Consider the following 20,696-nt stretch of genomic DNA (forward strand, 5'->3'; position numbering starts at 1 on the left):
GAACAGGAGACAAATGCACACAAGAGCTCTCCCAGAGGGACAGGTTGCACACACAGTGATTCTCAGTAGGGTATGATGTCACAAGCAACAAGTATTGACTCTCACTGGGTCTTGTCGATACTGACTTCCAGCAGTATCCAGCTCCATACACCAACTCTCAGTGGGCGGCAGATTTACAGACATTGACTGCTTGGGTACGGGTCTACAAGTACACCAATTCTCATGAATCCACTTTTGCCTACGTTAGAATATATTTGTTAGACTCTGCCCAATCATTTAACCCGTGAATTTTTCTATAAAATCTAATAAAGCTAGAGAACCCAATAATACTACCTACCCATAATGTTCCCATGCACTGTGGACTACAGACTTTGTATTCCACAGTGCAATGACATAAGGCACATCTGTCTTGAGACATGCAATCTGCACAATTTATCTGAAATTGCAATAAAACAAGGTGATTTAGATCGAAGTTCAATGCTACAAAAATATTAAATTGCATTGGTAATAGTTTGTCAAGTAAGCATGTTGGCTCCTCGCTTAGGTATTGCGCAAATGTGAAATCCATACATCTACCCTGAATGGTGTAATTTTCCCACAATTATTTATTCACAGTGCTTTTTCCACACAGAGACAATTTGCTTCTGATATACATTTACCCATTGGCATAATCCTACTGAAATTAATGACATGATGATCACTGACTCCAAAATGCTCTGCCATTCATGTCTTTTGCAGCTGGCCAGGTTGAAGCTCCAAAACAAATTCCTGGATGGTCCCTTTCTTATTGTATTCTGTGCATACTGATTTATGTACTCTTAAATGCATTGTCACAGGTCAGGTCTTTGGTTAATCTTTAATAGTCTTTGTTTAAAGTGAGCTGTACTAGCATTCAACTAGTGCATTGACATTTGTATAATTCTCCAAAAATGCATATACTAATGTCATTTTTTGTCCCTCAGATGATGTTGCATGAGTAGTGTGGTTGTTGCTGAAGTCAAGTGTATTGTCATTGTGATCTCCCTCTATGCTGCTAGTTCCACAGAACACCACTCCTTGTATCTCCCACACAATCTGCTGTTATGCTGGATAACCTCGATTGCCAACCAGATCTCCCCCTTCTTCAATATTTTTCATTTCATTTTTCAGGATCTGGGTATCCCTGGCAAAACCTGCATTTGCACCCCATCCCTGAAACAGCTTATGCTACCACTAAATATTTTGTTTGCTTGTTATGGAGTCAACACAGGGTCTAGATTGGGTCTAGATTCACACATGGTCCTTTAATACCAATTATATGAACACCATAGCAGCCTTTTCTAACCAAACCAAATTGCTGCTGTTGCCAACCCCCACATGTTTGTTATACTTGTATGACATACCCTCAGCTCCAATAAAGATTGTTCCAAAATTCGAAGATATGCATTTGGACCTTTATTAGCTATTAGTAAACATACAGTCTTGAAGCGATGAAATTTACGAGCACTCAAGTGTAAGTTAAGCATAACTGAGCTATCAACAAAAGATATGACAACCGTCAGCCCCATCCACAAACTGCCATGAACAAAGCACAAATACATAGCTTATTCCTTTTACTTCTACCACAGCCCCACTCATGCAACTGGTTACTATGATAAACATAATAAATGCACAACACCAAATTTAAATGCAGATAGTATACAGAAGCATATCACTATTAGTCATAACAACTGTTTTTCTCTGAATTCAGTTATTAATTAGGAATTTAATCCTTTAACTGTCACACTTGCTTTCTTGCTGATCATCATACTTCATTCCCAAGTCATCGTCAGTAAGTCTAAGAGTATGCTTTCCCACTGTGCATGTGTATATCTGTATTCATGTATGAGTATGCTTAAAGACCAGAAGGCCACAGGTGCACAGCTAAATGCCAACAAGTGCCTGACAATCTTTCAGATTTCTTGATTTATACATGTTCATTGTCATATTAAAAAAGATCTTTCAAAAGAAAAGGCAAAAAAAGGCCTACACCATTATACCAAGATCATAAGTGCTCCAGATCCTCCTGCAGAATTTTAAAATTCTGCCACCACAATGTACAGGCTATTTTAATGCTCTGAAATAAGAGCAAGAGAATTCTCAGTCCATGTATCCAAAAGTAAAGGCAGTGTCGATATATGTATTGATTGATGAGGGGATGATAATGAGTTTGGAACATTCTTCCACAAGTTGTTACATATGTCAAATTTGACAATCAGAGTATTATATAATATGATGAAAAGCTGGAATTATGAAGGTAATTCTGGATATATCACTATCTCAGGCAGAATAACCTTAAGAGACTAAACGGTACCTCCCTGTATTCCCATGCCTTTTATTATAGTGACCTACCTAGTTTAGTATCTAGGAATTTCTTAGTCCTGATGAGCATTCATCTTATGGTAATCAGCAATTTGAACCAGAATTGTCTGCTAAATCTAAACAGGCTAATTCAGCTGTGATTACATTTTGGCCAAAATAAACAAATGTACTTACATAGGAAGATATGCTGCTGTACTTAACAGATGGAAACTCAATGAAAATTAATTAGAATGTACAGAGAATACATGTGTTCTAGAGCCTTGTTTGCTAGAATCCATTCATAATTTTCAACATTATTACTTCATTAACTTGGGTACTATTTCAAAGCTGAATATTCTGCCATGGTGCCCTGATTCTAGAACTTCTGTAATGTGTACTTTTAAAATTGTCTGTTAACTGTTCCTTTACTAGAATACAGGGGAGACTTTGAGCAAGTACAACAGCAAATAACTAGCTAATTATTTTGTTTACGTTATAAGTCTGCTTAAAAATTCAGATTTTCTTATGGTTCTTAAAACCAAATCATATAGATAAAAGCTTTCTTGGAAAAATTGGATGCTTCTTTTCAGTTTTATTGATTACAATATGCATTTTTGCATTTGGACATGAATTATTATTGTACAGATTATGTCAACATAGAAGAAATTGATATCGGGAGCCACTTTAGAAGAACATTACAATGGAAGAGTATATTTTAACGGAAGTATCTGTTTGGAGTCTAGTCAAACTTGTGGAGAGCTAAGGTATAAATAAATATAAGAAAGAGAAAGAGAGGAAGATGAACCAAGTCTCTAAAGGAGTTACTATACCAGTAGAAAAGTACAGTGAAGATGTTTTCTCAGAAGTGACATATGGGGAAAATTTGTCAAAGGTTAAGGTAATTGAGCAAAATGGTACATCTGAAGAAAATTTAGCATTTTGTCAATGTTTCCAACAATCCTGGCAACTATTTGTTGCAGTGATCCGGTTTTTCTACCATTATTTTAAAGAATCTTATCCAGATTACAAATACAGTGAAACATTTAGCTCTCAGGAAAATGTTCCTAAGAATCCAGATGTAGTACAAGAAGATACATTAGAAAAGGTCACTATTGTTACTCCCGTAACAACACATAAGATGCCAAGAAGTCAAGTAACGATAAAGCAGGATGAAGAGGCTTTGGCAAGTCTGAATAAAATTGAAGATGCACGTTGGAAAGGTTGGTAGATTTCTGAGTGATGACACTCCTTTTACTGTTTTAGTTAAGGCTTAAGAAATTAATAGAATTAGGGAGTACCTACAATGTAGTATGGGTGCCTCAATAATGTCTATGTCACTGAATGATATGTTCATGCATGTGGAGAGGAACACTGACCTAAAACTTTACATTCTTAAGGGAGACATAATTGAAGTTTACAACATTATGAGGAACTTGGATTGAGTGAATAGGAAGAATCTACTTCCCTTAGCTCAGGGGATATGCTCTTAAAGGGCTGTAAGAATCCGGAATTTGCTGTCAAATAGAGGCGAGAGCTCCCACCACATTTAAAAGATATTTCAATATCTATTTGGGGAATTGTAATCCCTGGATTTGCAGACCAAATTTCTCCAGGTCACTGGTAAACTTTGCACAATACATCACAAAATGTTATTTTGATGGTCTGAAGTAAATAAAACAAATTAATAGAATCATCTATTATGGTCCAATGTGTTTTTTTATCAGCTATGGCAAGAAGGCGTAGAAGTACTGGCACTGGAAGCCTATCAGCTAGCTTGAGATTCTCGCAGTTTGTAAATTCACAACAGGAACTAAGCACAGAAGAGAAGGAAGGTATGTAAAATGAGTTTGGGCAACACTCACCAAACATTCCATGATTAGAAGAAACAATGTGATAAGAACATGCAAACTGGTGAAATGAAAGAAACAATCTTTATTTGATTATATGCAGAACAGCGAGATTTCATTGCTGAACTTGTGGCTTTGTCACCCAATGAAAGAGCGAAGGTCATCCAAGAGTTGACAGTGAGCATGGATAAGAAACGAGAGATAAGGTACAAGTTCGTAAAGGCTGGTTTTTCAATACAATAGTATTCAGTTTGAAGTAAGATTTTCAGTTTCCAGTAAGATTTCTGGAAGCTCACATATTTGATAGATCATTTCCAGTTGTTTATTTCTCCACTGCCTCCAGTTATTCACAACATTTTGGAGCAGAAGGAAAAGCATCTCATCATGTAGCAATTGATGCCTACTAGTCATGTGGCTGTAGTTAAAGCTTTTCAGTGCATAATTCAGTGGACCAATATCATTCCTTGAAGAGTTTGAAACATTTGCCAGTTGTTCTCTCATCAACAGTAAGTAGGATTGGCATCATACTCTTTCAGGGATTATTAGTAACTAATCTTTATGCACAGATCCATATTTTTAAGGGATATTGTTAAGCCACTTACCTGGGTTATTATCTACTTTGGCATCGGAAACTGCAGATTTTCAACATGTAATTGATAGCTTGGGATTGTTCTGTTCTTGGCAGGAGAAATTATAAGAATTCCAGGGGAACCTTATACTCTTCAAACAAAAAATAGCGTATCTCAACTAGTGGTACCGTGGCCTATGACAGTTTAGTGTCCTGGATCATAAAATGGCTGTCATAAGTTAAACAAATGATGATGCTTAACTGTGCACTATAGCCCCACGTAAAGAGAACAACCATTCACTAAAAATGATATTTGTTGTATGCTTTAAATCAGTATGCTGTAGTTTGGATGAGCTAGCCTCATTAGTAAGGAATGTTAAAGCATACAAGGAATGCAGTTTAATGTGTTTTTCCGAAACATGGCTGACGGCTAACATCCCGGATGTAAATGTAGAGTTACCTGGTTTTACTACGGTAAGATTTGACAGAGATGCCAAAAAGTGTGGGAAGAAGAAAGGAGGGGGACTCGCTGTCTACATTAACGAAAGATGGTGTAACCCTGGGCATGTGAGTACAAAGATCTCCGTTTGTGAAAGAGATATTGAGCTGATCGCCGTGAGTATGAGGCCATATTACCTGCCTCGAGAATTCGCAAGCGTCATTGTGGTGAATGTGTATGTCCCGCCGCGTGCCGACGCAACGGTAGCGTGTGACGTCATCAGCTCCGCTGTTGCTAGGCTTCAGACACAGCACCCTGAGGCACTGGTGATAATTACAGGGGACTTCAATCATGTGACTTTGGACAAGACACTACCTGCTTTCTCCCAGTACGTGGATTGCTACACCAGGGGTAATAGGACTATTGACCTACTGTATGCAAACGTAGAGGAGGCATATAGTGCATCCCCACTGCCTTCATTGGGGAAAGCTGATCACAACCTGGTTTTGTTACAGCCCAGATATAAATCAATTGTGATGAGGCATCCCACTACCACACGCTCTTTTAGGAAGTGGACTCCTGAAGCTGAACAGGCCCTGAGAGACTGCTTCGGTACTACTAACTGGGATGTACTGCAAGGGGGGCTCTGTGGGGGCGTTGAGGAGGTCACTGAATGCACAACGGACTATATTAACTTTTGTGTGGATGCAGTTGTCCCTGTTAGAACTGTTCGCTGCTATCCCAATAATAAGCCCTGGATCACTAGTCACATCAAAGGCCTCCTAAACCAGAAGAAGAGGGCCTTTAAAGATGGTGATTGGTTGGAGCTTAAAAGAGTTCAGAAGGAACTCAGAGTACAGATAAGGGGGGCAAAGGAGCAGTATAGGAGGAAGCTAGAACAAAAGCTGCAGAAAAAAAGCATGAAGGAGGTGTGGGATGGGATGAAGATCATCACCGGATGCAGTGCAAAGCGGGGGGCGAACATAAGTGGAGATGTGGAGAAAGCGAACCAGCTGAACAACTTCTTCAACAGGTTCGACAGCTCAATCTCATCCTCACCGCAGAAATCCACACCAGGCTTACTTCCCTCACAGGAAAATAGCCACTCACAGGAGACCTTGCCCACGCCCAGGATTACGGCTGCACAGGTGGAAGGTCAACTGAGGAAGATCTGTACCAGCAAGGCGGCTGGACCGGATGGAGTTTCCCCACGATTACTGAGGGCCTGTGCGACTGAGCTGGGAGAACCACTACAGCGCATCTTCAACATGAGCCTGGAGCAGAGAAGAGTACCCAGACAGTGGAAAACATCCTGTATTGTCCCGGTACCGAAGAAACCACAACCAAAGGAGTTGAATGACTTCAGACCTGTTGCCTTGACGTCGCACGTTATGAAGACCATGGAGCGGCTGATAATACAGAATCTGAGGCCACAAACCAGGCACGCCCAGGATCCTCTTCAGTTTGCGTATAAGGAGAAGGTGGGAGTGGAGGATGCTATCACGTATTTGCTGCACAAATCACTCTCTCACCTAGAGGGGGTCAGTTGTGCTGTGAGGATTACATTCCTTGACTTCTCTAGTGCCTTTAACACCATCCAGCCCAAGATCTTAAGGCACAAACTAACGGAGATGGGAGTAGACTCTCACATGGTGGATTGGATAGTGGACTACTTGACAGATAGACCTCAGTATGTGCGGTTGGGAGACTGTAGGTCTGACACGGTGGTCAGCAGCACAGGAGCGCCGCAGGGAACCGTACTCTCTCCGGTCCTGTTCACCCTGTACACATCAGACTTCCAATATAACTCGGAGTCCTGCCATGTGCAGAAGTTCGCTGATGACACGGCCATAGTGGGGTGTGTCAGGAATGGACAGGAGGAGGAGTATAGGAAACTGATACAGGACTTTGTGATATGGTGCAACTCAAACTACCTGCGTCTCAATATCACCAAGACCAAGGAGATGGTGGTGGACTTTAGGAGATCTAGGCCTCATATGGAGCCAGTGATCATTAATGGAGAATGTGTGGAGCAGGTTAAGACCTACAAGTATCTGGGAGTACAGTTAGACGAGAAGCTAGACTGGACTGCCAACACAGATGCCTTGTGCAGGAAGGCACAGAGTCGACTGTACTTCCTAAGAAGGTTGGCGTCATTCAATGTCTGTAGTGAGATGCTGAAGATGTTCTATAGGTCAGTTGTGGAGAGTGCCCTCTTCTTTGTGGTGGCGTGTTGGGGAGGAAGCATTAAGAAGAGGGACGCCTCACGTCTTAATAAGCTGGTAAGGAAGGCGGGCTCTGTCGTGGGCAAAGTACTGGAGAGTTTAACATTGGTAGCTGAGCGAAGGGCGCTGAGTAGGCTACGGTCAATTATGGATAACTCTGAACATCCTCTACATAGCACCATCCAGAGACAGAGAAGCAGTTTCAGCGACAGGTTACTATCGATACAATGCTCCTCAGACAGGATGAAGAGGTCAATACTCCCCAATGCCATTAGGCTTTACAATTCTACCGCCAGGACTTAAGAACTTTTTAAAAGCTATTATTAATGCTTTTTGAGATAGTGATTTAGATGCATATCATATTTTTTACTGAGTTAAGTATTGTATGTAATTAGTTTTGCTACAACAAGTGTATGGGACATTGGAAAAAAAGTTGAATTTCCCCATGGGGATGAATAAAGTATCTATCTATCTATCTATCTATCTATCTATCTTTACAATAGCAGCATGTGTTGCTTTGGCTGCAAAGTGAATGCACTCATAAAAATTAAGTGGTAGTTTCCACTATGGAGTTGAGGCTAAACATAATTACAATATGAAATATTTAATGTGTTTTTTAATAATCTTGGTTAGACTCTGTGTACTTCCAACAAGTTTGGTCACTGTATCACAAAAAAGGCAGAAATATGTCCTGAATTGGGATAGCTAAACTCCTATCAAAATATTGACTGCCATCTTTACTCAGTTAACATTTGGTCCTAATTTTTTCAACAGAACTGGATTTTAGGAGGCAGCTACTGCACAAATTGTGCATTGATAATTTCACAAGTAGTTAGTGCTAATGACCATAGATTATTTAAACTTGTAATGGCATTAAGTAAGATACAAAAAAAGGAAAAAAGGTGAGACCGAACTGAGAGCTTAAATCAACTGGGAAAGAGGGAAGGATGTCAGTCAATAAGAAAATAAAAATGAGCATCCTAAATTGAAGATACTTTTAATGAAGAATTCCAGATGTGAAACGTTAATTCTTTTTATTTTTACAGAGAAGTTTTTTGACCTGCTGAGTGTTTCTAATATTTTGTGGATTTATGACAGATTTGAACATCTGCATTTTTAATTGATTTTCATTTGCAAAAGGCATTTTCAAGGTTTTACGAAGGGCCTTGGCCCGAAACGTAGACAGTGCTTCTCCCTATAGAGGCTGCCTGGCCTGCTGCATTCCACCAGCATTTTGTGTGTGTTGCTTCAAGATTATGAAGTAATTTAAAGGCTAGATTTTGAAGGAGTAGATTTCCACTTGAAGATGAGAAGTACATACAGATATTAATGCAAATTTGTTTCCAGTGAAATAGAGAGAAATCAGGAGAAATATCTTAGCTCATGGTGTGGTTAGAAAATAGAACATGCTGCCGAAAGTGGTTCTCCAAGGAAATTTATGGTCTTTTCTACTGGAAGATGTCCCCCAACCCCATTGCAGCAATAGTATTCTATTGTATTCAGTGAAAGAGCACTAGGATTGGGAAACATGCATAGAAAATAAGCACTTAACAAATGTATTAGGTTGAATGAATTTTTGCTTTGTGCAACCTTCTATTATTTAATTTACAACATTGCTTTGGGGATTGTTATTATTTTAGCCTTCATTATTTAATTGGGGCCAGAGAGGTACTCTTCAGATCGGCAATGGTATTGTCACTATTGATGAATGGGAAAGTGAGATGCCTTTACTGATGTTCATCAAACGTTTTGCAACATACAGTGAAGTACATTGTTTGCGTCAAATCAAATCAGTGAGGATTATGATGGGCAGCCCACAAGTGTTGCCATGCATCTGGTGCCAACATTGCACGCTGCCAACCCTAACCCGTATGTCTATAGAAAGTGGCACCAAATCAGAGCACCCAGAGGAAACTCACTCAGTGATGGGGGAGCATACAAGCTCCTTACAGACAGAGACAGGAATCAAACCCCAGTCGGAGATTGCTGGTGCTGTATGGAATTGCGCTAACTGCAATAGACATGTGAGCGAGAAAAAAGTTGTGGAAACTATTGGATTACCTCCTCCTCCTGTTTCTGTTCCACCTTCTCCTAGCCTGATTTTTAATTTTACATAGCTGTTCCTCTGACTGTTAATGGCAAGAAATGTACCACTATATGGTTGAAAGACAGTACAGTTGAACTTGAACGTATCATGATGGCAGAGCTGTGCAATGTACAGCAGGTCATCAAAATTCTTGATTCATGACTGGTTAAGCCTCTTGCCAACCTGACACACATGGGCAGGTTTGCCCTAGTTTTGAGGATGTAGTTACCTGGTGGCTAGAAAAGGTAGCAGATTGCAGTGAGGACACCCATTTCACAACCTGTTCCTTGCCTAGGTCCACGGGGGAATGATTTCCTCAACAATTTGTAAAGATAGATCTTTCTGCTTGGACCCTTCTCCCTGTTCTCATCTGCCTCTCTCATCCAGCAGCTTCCACTTTACTTATTCTAATCATCATGCTCTGTTCCAAACAGAATCTCTACTAACAAATATTTAACTGGGGATATCTGATTTGTGCCAAAGCCTTACAGTTAGGATGAGTCCTTCAGCTCATGCTGCATCAGTGGGAGTAGATCTTCAGAAATATATAGAATTGTAGAAAACACCAAGTATATATGTACAATCATATTAATAGCCAGTAAAAATCAATGACCAACTAACCTGAAAGAAGTTGATGATCTCTTTATTCTGTTAGAAAGCCATTCCTAGTGTTAAGCTCCACAGTGTTCTCACTGTCAGTGGTGCTAATGCCTCATTAGGGCATCCAGTGTAGCAGATGTTCTGTCAAAAATGCACAGGCAGGAGCCAGAGACGATTCAGAATCTATTTACCACCATAACACTAAAATTGTATCCTACTGAGTTGACTGTTGAAGACTTTCTTTTTTAAAATCTAATGATTCTTTCACTTGTCCATACCCCTGCACTGCTAAAGGACTTCATCAGATATTACATTTTTCAATTTTAAAGATTTTCTTAAATGGTAGAATACAGACGATGAAATCTTATGTTTACAAATAAACTTGACAAAAGAGGCACTTTCTGATCAAATGGAATATATAATAAGATTTACAAAATGGATCTTCATACATGGATTTCAAGAAATCTGATGAAGGTAAATGATCCAAACTTTGAAGCTAGTGAAGTCTAGAACAGATATCAGAAAGAATTCCGGTGCACACTATTTGGTAAACTTTCTTTTCTCTAAGGTGTTGGACAGCCAGTGATGGTGCTAGGATCTGTAAATGCTGCTTTATGGATAAGTGCACAAAGATGGGCTTTCTGTAGTTACTCTGAATAGAGAAATTTGTTAAATATAAACTGCTTATTTTATAGTTGCAATGTTAATTGTTTCATACCAGGAGTCAGGTGTATCTGGAGATTGGACCAAAGTCAATGGAAGCAGATTATCAAATAGCTTGCTGCACCCATCTTCTGACTAACATATCATCTGTAAGTATTAACAGCAGCTGACACAAAAGGAATTTTTTAATCAAAACTATTATGTTATTGGATTCAATACATTAATTGGGATCTTTGGCTCATCATTAAACAATTGGGATGGGCAATGGCAGAATGTATGTTCATGTTTTTTTGCTACTGTAGCCCATCTAGTTCAAGGTTCGATGTTGTATGTGCAGAGATGCTCTTCTGCACACCACTGTTATAAAGCGTAATTATTTGAGTTGCTGTCACCTTCCTGTCAGATTCAATGAATTCTCCTTTGACCGCTCCCATTAACAAGGTGCTTTCACCCACAGAACTGCCATACACTGGATGTTTTTCATTCTCTGTAATATTTACCATTCTCTGTAAACTATAGCAAATGTTGCACATGAAAATCCCAGGAGATCATCAGTTTTTAAGATACTCAAGCGACCCATGTGGTACCAATGATCATTCCACGGTCAAAGTCAATAAGATCACATTTCTTCCCCATTCTGATGTTTGCTCTGAACAACCGAACCTGTCGTCCATGTTGCTGCCACATGATTGGCTGATTAGATATTTGCAATAATGAGCAGGTTTACAGGTATATCTAACAAAGTGGCTACTGAGTGTATTTTCATTTGCCACTGGAGTTGATCGTTTAGATTCAGTGCATCTGTTGGCGTGTGGACAATGGTTGTGGTGTTGAATAGCATAAAGTTTATGTTGTTATGCTAAGTTTGCTGGTGACACCACTGTTGTTGGCTGAGTGAAAGGTGTTGACAAATCAGCAAATAGGAGGGAGATTGAATATCTGGCTGAGTGGTGCCACAATATCCTCTCACTCAATGTCAGCAAGACCAAGGAGATGGTTATTGACTTCAGGAGGAGGAGATTGGAGGTCCAAGAGCCAGTCCTCATCAGGGGATCAGAGGTGAAGAGGGCCCTCAACCTTAAATTCCTCAGTATTATCATTTCAGAGGATTTGTCCTGGACCCAGCACATAAGTGCTATTATGAAGAAAGCATGGAAATGCCTCTACTTCCTCAGAAATTTACGAAGGTTCGGCATACACTTCTAAAACTTTTACAAAGTTCTGTAGATATGTAATGGAGAGTATACAATAGACAATAGACAAGAGGTGCAGAAGTAGACCATTCGGCCCTTCGAGCCTGCACCGCCATTTTGAGATCATGGCTGATCATCTACTATCAATACCCGGTTCCTGCCTTGTCCCCATATCCCTTGATTCCCCTATCCATAAGATACCTATCTAGCTCCTTCTTGAAAGCATCCAGAGAATTGGCCTTCACTGCCTTCCGAGGCAGTGCATTCCACACCCCCACAACTCTCTGGGAGAAGAAGTTTTTCCTTAACTCTGTCCTAAATGACCTACCCCTTATTCTCAAACCATGTCCTCTGGTACTGGACTCTCCCAGCATCTGGAACATATTTCCTGCCTCTATCTTGTCCAATCCCTTAATAATCTTATATGTTGCAATCAGATCCCCTCTCAATCTCCTTAATTCCAGCGTGTACAAGCCCAGTCTCTCTAACCTCTCTGCGTAAGACAGTCCTGACATCCCAGGAATTAACCTTGTGAATCTACGCTGCACTTCCTCTACAGCCAGGATGTCCTTCCTTAACCCTGGAGACCAAAACTGTACACAATACTCCAGGTGTGGTCTCACCAGGGCCCTGTACAAATGCAAGAGGATTTCCTTGCTCTTGCACTCAATTCCCTTTGTAATAAAGGCCAACATTCCATTAGCCTTCTTCACTGCCTGCTGCACTTGCTCATTCACCTTCAGTGACTGATGAACAAGGACTCCTAGATCTCTTTGTATTTCTCCCCTACCTAACTTTACACCGTTCAGATAATAATCTGCCTTCCTGCTCTTACTCCCAAAGTGGATAACCTCACACTTATTCACATTAAATGTCATCTGCCAAGTATCTGCCCACTCACCCAGCCTATCTAAGTCACCCTGAATTCTCCTAACATCCTCATCACATGTCACACTGCCACCCAGCTTAGTATTGTCAGCAAACTTGCTGATGTTATTCTCAATGCCTTCATCTAAATCGTTGACGTAAATCGTAAACAGCTGTGGTCCCAATACCGAGTCCTGTGGCACCCCACTAGTCACCACCTGCCATTCCGAGAAATAGCCATTCACCGCCACCCTTTGCTTTCTATCTGCCAACCAGTTTTCTATCCATGTCAATGTCTTCCCCCCAATGCCATGAGCTTTGATTTTACCCACCAATCTCCTATGTGGGACCTTATCAAATCGAGGTACACTACATCCACTGGATCTCCCTTGTCTAACTTCCTGGTTACATCCTCGAAAAACTCCAATAGTTTAGTCAAGCATGATTTACCCTTGGTAAATCCATGCTGGCTCGGCCCAATTCTATCACTGCTATCTAGATATGCCACTATTTCATCTTTAATAATGGACTCTAGCATCTTCCCCACTACTGATGTTAGGCTGACAGGTCGATAGTTCTCTGTTTTCTCCCTCCCTCCTTTCTTAAAAAGTGGGATAACATTAGCCATTCTCCAATCCTCAGGAACTGATCCTGAATCTAAGGAACATTGGAAAATGATTACCAATGCATCCGCAATTTCCAGGGCCACCTCCTGTAGTACCCTAGGATGCAGACCATCTGGACCTGGGGATTTGTCAGCCTTCAGTCCTATCAGTCTACTCATCACCGTTTCCTTCCTAATGTCAATCTGTTTCATTTCCTCTGTTACCCTATGTCCTTGGCCCATCCATACATCTGGGAGATTGCTTGTGTCTTCCTTAGTGAAGACAGATCTAAAGTACTTATTAAATTCTTCTGCCATTTCTCTGTTTTCCATAACAATTTCACCCAATTCATTCTTCAAGGGCCCAACATTGTTCTTAACTATCTTCTTTCTCTTCACATACCTAAAAAAAAGCTTTTGCTATCCTCCTTTATATTCCTGGCTAGCTTGCGTTTGTACCTCATTTTTTCTCCCCGTATTGCCTTTTTCATTAAGTTCTGTTGTTCCTTAAAAATTTCCCAATCATCTGTCCTCCCACTCACCTTAGCTCTGTCATACTTCCTTTTTTTTAATGCTATGCAATCTCTGACTTCCTTTGTCAACCACTGTGGCCCCTTTCCCCCCCTTTGAATCCTTCCTTCTCCGGGGGATGAACTGATTTTGCACCTTGTGCATTATTCCCAAGAATACCTGCCATTGCTGTTCCACTGTCTTTTCTGCTAGGATATCCATCCAGTTAACTTTGGCCAGCTCCTCGCTCATGGCTCCATAGTCTCCTTTGTTCAACTGCAACACTGACACCTCCGAGCTGCCCTTATCCTTCTCAAATTGCAGATAAAAACTTATCATATTATGATCACTACCTCCTAATGGCTCCTTTACTTCAAGATCGCTTATCAAATCCTGTTAATTACATAACACTAAATCCAAAATAGCCTTGTCCCTGGTCGGCTCTCGTACAAGCTGTTCCAAGAATGCATCCCGTAGGCACTCTACAAACTCCCTATCCTGGGGTCCAGCACCAACCTGATTCTCCCAGTTCACCTGCATGTTGAAATCCCCCATAACTACTGCGACATTACCTTTGCCACATGCCAATGTTAACTCCCTATTCAACTTGCACCCAATATCCATGCTACTGTTTGGTGGCCTGTAGACAACACCCATTGGGGTCCTTTTGCCCTTACTGTTCCTCAGTTCTATCCACACAGACTCCACTTCTCCTGATCCTATGTCCCCCCTTGCAAAGGACTGAATCTCATTCCTCACCAACAGGGCCACCCCCTCTGCCCACATTTCTGTGGACTATAATGACTGGCTGAACCACAGCCTGCTATGGAAACACCAATGCTCATCAGTGGAAAAGCCTTCAAAACATAGTGGATAAGGCCTCCCCTTATCACTTCACCTCATCACAGGTAAAGTCCTCCCCACCAGTGAGCACATATACATGGAGCACTGTTGCAGAAAAGCAGCACCCATCATCACAGAACCCCCCCCCCCCCCCTTGCTCCCCCAACCACCTAGGCCATGCACTCTTCTCACTCTGCTGCTATTAGAAAGAAGATACAGGAGCTTCAGGATCCACGCCACCAGGTTCAGAAACAGTTATTACCCCTCAACCATCAGGCTCTTGACCAGAGATGATAACTTTACTCAACTTCACTCACCCCATCACTGAACTGTGATGGACACACTTTCAAGGACTCATCATCTCATGTTCACAATAGTTATTGCTTATTTAATATTGTCATTTTTTCCCTTTATATTTGACAGTTGTTGTCTTTAGCATGTTGATTATTGGTGTGTTCCGTTGTGTGTGATCTTGCATTGATTCTACAATGTTTCTCGGATTTACTGTGTATGCCCACAAGAAAATGAATCTGGGGATTGTATCTGGTGACATGTATACACCTTGATAATAAATTAACTTTGTACTTTATATTTTGTTTGTTGCTGTACTACTAGTGCAGCAAGCTCAGCTAATGATATGGTTATATACTGTTTATTCAGATTGTGACTCAGAGGCATTATATAGGTTCTACGTCTCTTGGGAAAAATACTGGGTCCGCCACAATAGCTGGTGCAAATGTTTTAATCGATGCTCCCAATTGTTCAAAGTCCCAAAAGGTGAAAATATAGATACAGTGAGGAATGACTTAAAAACTCTCTCTGTCTATAATTTTTTAAAATTTATTTTGCATTGTATACAATATAAAGCATATATATGTACAATATAAATATTGTATTGTATAAATATAATCTATTAGGATTATATGGATATAAATATTATACAATATAATAATCACACAGATCAACCAATCAAACTCCCTCCTCAAGCTAGTTCACAAGCACCTACCACAATTAGAGTCTATTTTCATCCACCTTCCAGCCATCAATGCCATTTCTGTCACAAACAAGAGAAAATCTGCAGTTGCTGGAAATCCAAGCAACACACACAAAATGCTGGAGGAACTCAGCAGTATCTCTTTTCCATAGATGCTGCCAGGCCTGCTGAGTTCCAGTGCCATTTCTGTAGTGGTCACCTCTCTCTCTTTCTGTTCTTTGATGAGGTTCACATGGTAGGTCTCCCCTTGTTTGGATGATGGATTTCTTAAGTGACAGGTCCCATGATGGTGTAGGATCCCTGCCATTTTAGAGCTGGACGGTAGGACCATCTGACCAGGCTAGTACTCTTTATGGTGAGCGTGCTGGTCTTCTGATGGCTTCTGATCCCGTGCTGGTCTTCTCACCTCTTCTGATCCCGTGGGACTTTCTAGAGATTGTCTTTGGCTTTCTCTCTGTACTGCTCCAAGTGTTCTCACATCTCAAGTACATACTGCACAATCCCTTTCTCTGAAGACATTGAGGTCAGTGCCTCCCAGCTCTTTGTCAGCAGGTCCGGTGGATCCCGGATATGCCACTTATACAACAACTGTTGATGTTTATGGCACCTCCAGAATGGCAGCCGTTTATCCCAGTCTCTGCTAGAGTCTGCTACAAACCTTCTCAGCATATTCTTGAGGGTCTGATTAAAGCGTTCAGCAAGTCTGTCTGTCTGTGGATAATGAGGGCTGGTCTTTATATCAGAAATGGTCAGTTGCTGATTTAGCTGCTTCATCAGTTGGGAGCTGAAGTCAGTGCCCTGGTCCATGAGTATATCCTCTGGGATGTCAACTCTGGAGAAGAGCGGAAGCAGTGCGCTGATCACCTTGGCTGTTGTTGTGGCTCACAGTGAGAAGCCCTCAAGACACCTTGTGGCATAGTTACAGGTGACCTAGATGTACTGGTACTCCACACTCTTCTCCAAAAACCCTATGGTGTCCATCATGATGCACTGGAATGGGGTGCTGATCACCAGTAGTGGATGCAGAGGGGCTCTATCAGACCTGCATTCAACACTGGTTTTCTGATTGATGGGGCACGTAGAATGGTATAGTTGAACATCAGTCTAAATTGTCAGCCAAAAGCAACAGGCACAGATACACGTGTATGTTTTCTAGTATGCTAGGTGATCTGCCAATGGAATGGTGTGAGCTATGTGTAACACTAATGGTCTGCATTGTGTTGGAACAACCAAATGCTTATTGGTCCATTATTCCCCCCTTTGAAATACAGAATACCATTCTCCGCAATGTATTCCTCCCCACAGTGTGATGCACCATCAATAACTCTCCGAGACGTGAGGCGAGATATTGGCTTTTATTGACCGGAAGAAAGACCAAGCAGTAATTGACATCCTGGAGACTGAGGGCAGAGCTCAGGCCTCAATCGCCTTTATACCGGGGTCTGTGGGAGGAGCCACAGGAGCAGTCAGCATGGGGGGAGGGGGGGCGTGTCCAGACAGGTATATGTAGTTCATCACAAAGTGCTAAACCTTGGCCTCTTCCCCATAGGCCTTGTCAAATAATGGCTTTAGAGGCATATGGGCAGCTTGCAAAACAACAATATTATCAGGCACCTTCCATTCAGTGAGATCTAACCCCGAAACCTCAGTATCAGGAACAGGAAAACCCAACTGCTTCTCTAAGTGTCATTACTGATGTGATTTTCTAGGCTCCTTAGTTCTGTCCTTACACAGACTATCACACAAGCCTGGCAGTGGCAATGGACCAGCTTTTGTTTGGGCCCGGGTGAGCACCAGACATGACACATTGATGGTAGGTCATGACTCAAAGCATTTTCATAACCATTAAAAAATAATTCAACACAGGCAGATCCCTCCCCGAAATCATGTCCCCAGGCAAGCAGTAATCAGCCCAAAATTTAATAAGCAAATTTACTCTTTTACTACCACAGTAACCTCTGCCATAGGATACAGTTTACAGTCTCCATGAACGCATTGAATATGGGTGCAGTAACTGCAATTAATACTGTTGTCTGGTACAAGATTCTTCTTAATAAATGAAATGGAACTTCCTGTATCTAAGAATGCCAGTACATATTGTATTTTTACAATCACTTCACAGCAAGCAGAATTATCACTCCTCATCCCCCACCCAGGACTATCACCTTCCTTGTCAACTTGCGGTTCCTTACCGAACACACGGACGCTTTATAGTCTGGCTGCTGGCAGTAAAAACATACCAGTCCCTTGGTAACTGTTGTCGCTTCCCCCTTTTTCACTCTCCACCCCAACAGGGTTACCTCCAGTATCCCATCCGTCATTCTGGTCTCTGGTACCTCTATGGCTGAAGAGTGGGGCCATTGTGGGCCCCCTCAGTGGGCATTGATGACCTGCTGGTTTTGCCACTGTCAGTCCATTGTCTCTGACCCAGGTCCAGCTGTCATAGGTTAAGACATGAAATAGCTGCTCCAAGATGATCACCCTTGCAATGTGCTCTTTGGTGTGCTGCTCTGGTCGTATCCAGCAATGGTATAGTCCTTCAAAGCGGTGGTAGATTTTGGTGGGTGACCCTCCTGGGAGTTGTGGTTGCTTCCTCACTGTACATATAGAATCATAGAACATTACAGCACAGAAACAGGCCTTTTGGCCCTTCTTGGTTGTACCGAACCATTTTTCTGCCTAGTCCCACTGACCTGCACCTGGCCCATATCCCTCCATACACCTCTCTTCCATGTACCTGTCCAAGTTTTTCTTAACTGTTAAAAGTGAGCTGGTATTCACCACTTCATCTGGTAGCTCATTCCACACTCCCACCACTCTCTGTGTGAAGAAGCCCCCCCCCCCAATGTTCCCTTTAAACTTTCCCCCTTCACCCTTAACCCATGTCCTCTGTTTTTTTTTCTCCCCTAGCCTCAGTGGTAAAAGCCTGCTTGCATTCACTCTATCTATACCCATCATAATTTTATATACCTCTATCAAATCTCCCCTCATTCTTCTACTCTCCAGGGAATAAAGTCCTAACCTATTCAACCTTTCTCTGTAACTCAGTTTCTCAAGTCCTGGCAACATCCTTGTAAACCTTCTCTGCACTCTTTCAACCTTATTAATATCCTTCCTGTAATTCGGTGACCAAAACTGCACACAATACTCCAAATTCGGCCTCACCAATGCCTTATACAACCTTACCATACATTCCAACTCTTACACTCAATACTTTGATTTATAAAGACAAATGTACCAAAAACTCTCTTTACTACCCGATCTACCTGTGACACCACTTTTAGGGAATTTTGTATCTGTATTCCTAGATCCCTCTGTTCTACTGCAGTCCTCAGTGCCCTACCATTTACCTTGTATGTTCTACCTTGGTTCTTCCTTCCAAAGTGCAATACCTCACACTTGTCTGTATTAAACTCCATCTGCAATTTTTCAGCCCATTTTTCCAGCTGGTCCAGATCCCTCTGCAAGCTTTGAAAACCTTCCTCACTGTCCACTACACCTCCAATCTTTGTATCATCAGCAAATTTGATGATCCAATTTACCACATTATCATCTAGATCATTGATATAGATGACAAATAACAATGGACCCAGCACTGATCCCTGTGGCACACCACTAGTCACAGGCCTCCACTCAGACAAGCAATCCTCCACTACCACTCTCTGGCTTCTCCCATTCAGCCAATGTCTAATCCAATTTACTACTTCACCATGCATACCTAGCAACTGAATCTTCCTAACTAACCTCCCATGTGGGACCTTGTCAAATTTTCACATTTTGGGACTTCGCATAAAAAATTGGGAACACTTAATAAAACACTTGTACCCACTCTTGCAGTGGAGCCAGTTTTTATAAAGAGACATGAGCCCATACAACACCACTATATCCCACAAATCAAAGGGACATTTGAATTTGATTCACAAAATAAAATATAAAAAAGCTAAAATCAGCCATGCAAAAGCAGTCTACCACTTTCACTGGAAATCTGAAATAAAAGGAATAAATGTTAGAAATGTTCCATGGGTCAGGCAGTATGGGTGGAGAGAAAAACTGTTAACATTACAAGTCAATGGCCTTTCATCAGAACTGAAAATAGTTGAACATAAGGAGATATTAAGATGGACAGAAAACAGGTGGAGCATAGAGAAAATTGAATTTCAGAAGAGGTGGCGATGCAATTAACAAAAATTTCCATCTTATTGCACAACTTCTTGCATGTATTCTCTTCCTCTCCTCTGCATGTTAGCTCCTCTTTGTCTAAATACTGTATCATGAAAGATATTTGACTCTGCTTCTCTCTCCACAGATCCTGCTTGATCTCCTGTTTACAAACCTTCTGTTGTTTTTTTTGTCTGGCTTCAACGTGATGCCAGATCGGTAACAATGAGCTGATTCTTTATTTCTCTCTGACTCAGTTGTATCAATTCACAGCAAAAAAATATATAAATCACACGTTATGGCTAATTCACATAGCAAAAGTGATCCAATAGTACAATTTTATAAATTCCGATGATGTGGGTGAAGATTAGGAGCTGTGCCATAGACTAGTCAAGCTAGTTAGTCTAGTTTATACAAGTATCTATCTCAGTCAACATCATAGTCTCCTCATCATCAGTTTTAGCAGTATCCAATCCTACCTGCAGGAAAGACCCATCTGAAGTTATGTACACAAGAATGAACCTTAGTGTTAAGATCAAACTGTAAATGGGAAGTTTCTTGTGGAATTGTGAAGGGCTCTGAATACTAAGCAGTTATCCTTAAATGCCCTCATTTCAGACATATGGATGGAGAAATAGTTAATAATGAAGTAGCAGTGATCAGTATTTCGATGGTATGATTTGATGGTCTGCAACAATCAGAATCCATTCCTTTGTGCTAGGCGTGACTGGACTGAACTAATGGAGAACATTCCCTAAATTTCCAGCAATGTTTTTTATT

At 41.3% G+C, this 20,696-nt stretch overlaps 1 protein-coding gene across 1 annotated transcript in view; it reads left to right on the forward strand.

The window, feature by feature from the left end:
• Window positions 1–20,696, forward strand: part of LOC140735452 (transmembrane channel-like protein 5) — a 123,877-nt gene that overhangs the window by 40,917 nt on the left and 62,264 nt on the right. Inside the window, exons 6-8 of the mRNA XM_073060544.1 lie at window positions 4,044–4,151; window positions 4,270–4,372; window positions 10,806–10,896. Coding sequence (XP_072916645.1) covers window positions 4,044–4,151; window positions 4,270–4,372; window positions 10,806–10,896 — 302 coding nt within the window. The remainder of the gene's footprint in view (window positions 1–4,043; window positions 4,152–4,269; window positions 4,373–10,805; window positions 10,897–20,696) is intronic.

The sequence above is a fragment of the Hemitrygon akajei genome, chromosome 11 (genome assembly GCF_048418815.1).
Source record: "Hemitrygon akajei chromosome 11, sHemAka1.3, whole genome shotgun sequence".
NCBI classification, from domain to species: domain Eukaryota; kingdom Metazoa; phylum Chordata; class Chondrichthyes; order Myliobatiformes; family Dasyatidae; genus Hemitrygon; species Hemitrygon akajei.